A 2,421-nucleotide genomic window follows, 5' to 3' on the forward strand; every position below is an offset into this window, starting at 1 on the left:
TTTACATTTTTTTAAATATATTTTAACATTTTAAAATATTATTATACTGAAAGTCAACATAGAGACACATAATTCCATATTTGAACATTGAGATGACGTCAGAGCGATATGACCTCACACAGTGAGAACACACTGTTTCATCAGGAAGTGCAGCCAGTCAGTGCCGCCAGAATCTAACCTGCATCGTTCAGGATCTAATTTAGAGAACTCGAGTGCTACAGAATAATAGTGTTTAATTTCTGTAACAACAAATCATCACCAGCATGTCCTCCTTGTTCAGCAGCAGTTCCATGTCCCTCTCTACTTCCCAGTCTGGTACCAGCCCGACGCCTCCGGGAAAAGATAAGCTACGGCAGCTCAATGACCGCCTTGCTAACTACATCCAGCGTGTCATCGATTTGGAGAGTGAGAGATTGTCCATAAATCTTCTCCTAGATGAGAAAGAGGATATAAAGGCCAAGGAGGTGGACAATGTCCGGCAGCTCTACGAGGTGGAGTTGGCAGATGTCCGGAAATCATTGGACGAACTATCTAACAACAGGGCCTGTTATCAGGATGACTACGATAGTCTCCATGAAGACCACATGAAACTTAAAGCCAGGAACCAGAAGAAAGAGGATGACCTTGCTGATGCAGTACATCATTGGAGGAGCATGGAGGCGGCCCTCAACAAAAAGGAAGCTGACTACACCAACCAGTTGGTGAAGAACAGGAGATTCAATAGTGATGCTCATGACTTCCGCACCCAGCTGGGAGATTTTAATGCGTTGCTGACAGACCTCAAGGCCCAGCTAAACTCTGAAACAATGAAGAGAGTGGACACAGATAACCAGGTGCATACACTCAAACAGCAGCTTGACTTACAAAGGAATATCACTGACCAGGAGATACAGGATCTCCGGGACAAGCATGAGAACAGTCTGATGGAGTTGGATTCAGGAAGGCGGAGGGAGTTTGAGAGTAAACTGGGTAGAGCCATGCATGAGCTCCGCCTGGAGCACGATGCACAGATCCAGCTGTACAAAGATGAACTGGAGCGCAACTTCAATGCCCAGCACACTGCACTGAAGAGGAACGTTGTCACTGCCGCCAAAAAAGACGAGTTGATTCGCGCCAAAGACGATGCAGATGACCTCAGCTTAGAGGTACAGCAGTACCAGAAAGAGACAGGAATACTGGCGAACCGGGTTCGGGAACTAGAGAGGACCTTGGACAGAGAACACGAGATGTCGCTCCAGAGACTAAATCAGAAGGAGCAGGATATGATAACCAAGCAGAGCCAGATACACAACCACCTAGAGGAATATGAGAAACTGCTGGAAGACAAGCTGGAATTGGACATGGATATCAGTGCGTACAGAAAGCTGGTCTATTTACTGGAAAGGGAAGAGCAGAGACGGGAAGAGCAGAGATGGGAAGAGCACAGACAGCAACAGAGCACAGACAGCAGACTGAGCCCCTCTCACGAACGTAGGAGGGGGAGCAAATGGAAAGGGTGAAGTGGTGCTAAAGGTCCAAACAGTGAGTAAATAATTCTGTCTGTCTGTAAGTAGTCAGTAGAAGTAGGTGCAAGAAGAAGAAGAAGTGTGTCAAACCACATGAGTTATTGAGCTATAAAACCATTTCAAATTCAATATTAAACAGTTTGTGGGGGTACAAACTGTGATGTAACACATTTAACAGAAAATTATAGAACTTGTAGGTAAGTTTGTACACAGTGTAGCAGTGTGAACAATTTGAGAAATATTTCATCTTAACTATTTCTGGTATAGCTTGAGTCTGTTTAGCCCGAAGAAAACACTTTTCAGTTGAATGACATTTCTGGAAATACCTTTCCTTTCATTTCTCGTCTTCCAAACTGACTAATACGCAAGTTTTTTGTTCTTTATCCTTATTTTTCTTGAATGTCCTTTTCCATTTCAGTTCCGCCTTATCTTAAGGTCCTTGTAGTAAGCATGTATAGGTAATAATGCCCTTATAAGATTAGCATGTATAGGTAATAATGCCCATATACGATTATTATTGGGCTAATAAGAATGCAAGTGTTAATAATAGCATCAAAACCACATTAATTGTTAGATAAGACATTTACAAGCACATTTATTCAGCTTGAATAACTTGCCTATTATGTCATTGCTTAACATTTTTAGGCTAGTTTTTTGTTGCTTTGACATTAATATACATACTTTATTATGAATGCATTAGCATTTACTTAGTCTAGTCTAAAGTCAGAACCTTTTTCTTAATTATTTTTTATAGATATTTAATTGGATTCATTTCATTTCCAGCCGCAAACAGCAGGGGAGCATCTATAACACCACCTTTGAAATAAATTTACGGTATCAACATTGAGGTAAATATGGTCAAATACATTCTACAAATGTGATATAGAACATTGCTAACTAGAAAGGGCGCTCCACA

General features: G+C 41.5%; 1 protein-coding gene across 1 annotated transcript; it reads left to right on the plus strand.

Moving 5' to 3' along the window:
• Nucleotides 1-263: 263 nt before the first annotated feature.
• LOC306928101 (lamin-B3-like) lies at nucleotides 264-1,499 on the plus strand (the record flags this gene model as incomplete). Its single annotated transcript, XM_079508021.1, has 1 exon — nucleotides 264-1,499. One exon carries the CDS (start codon nucleotides 264-266, stop codon nucleotides 1,497-1,499), a length of 1,236 nt encoding a protein of 411 aa, XP_079364147.1.
• Between the last annotated feature and the right edge of the window lie 922 nt (nucleotides 1,500-2,421).

The sequence above is a fragment of the Electrona antarctica genome (assembly GCF_951216825.1).
Source record: "Electrona antarctica genome assembly, chromosome: 8".
Lineage (NCBI taxonomy): Eukaryota > Metazoa > Chordata > Actinopteri > Myctophiformes > Myctophidae > Electrona > Electrona antarctica.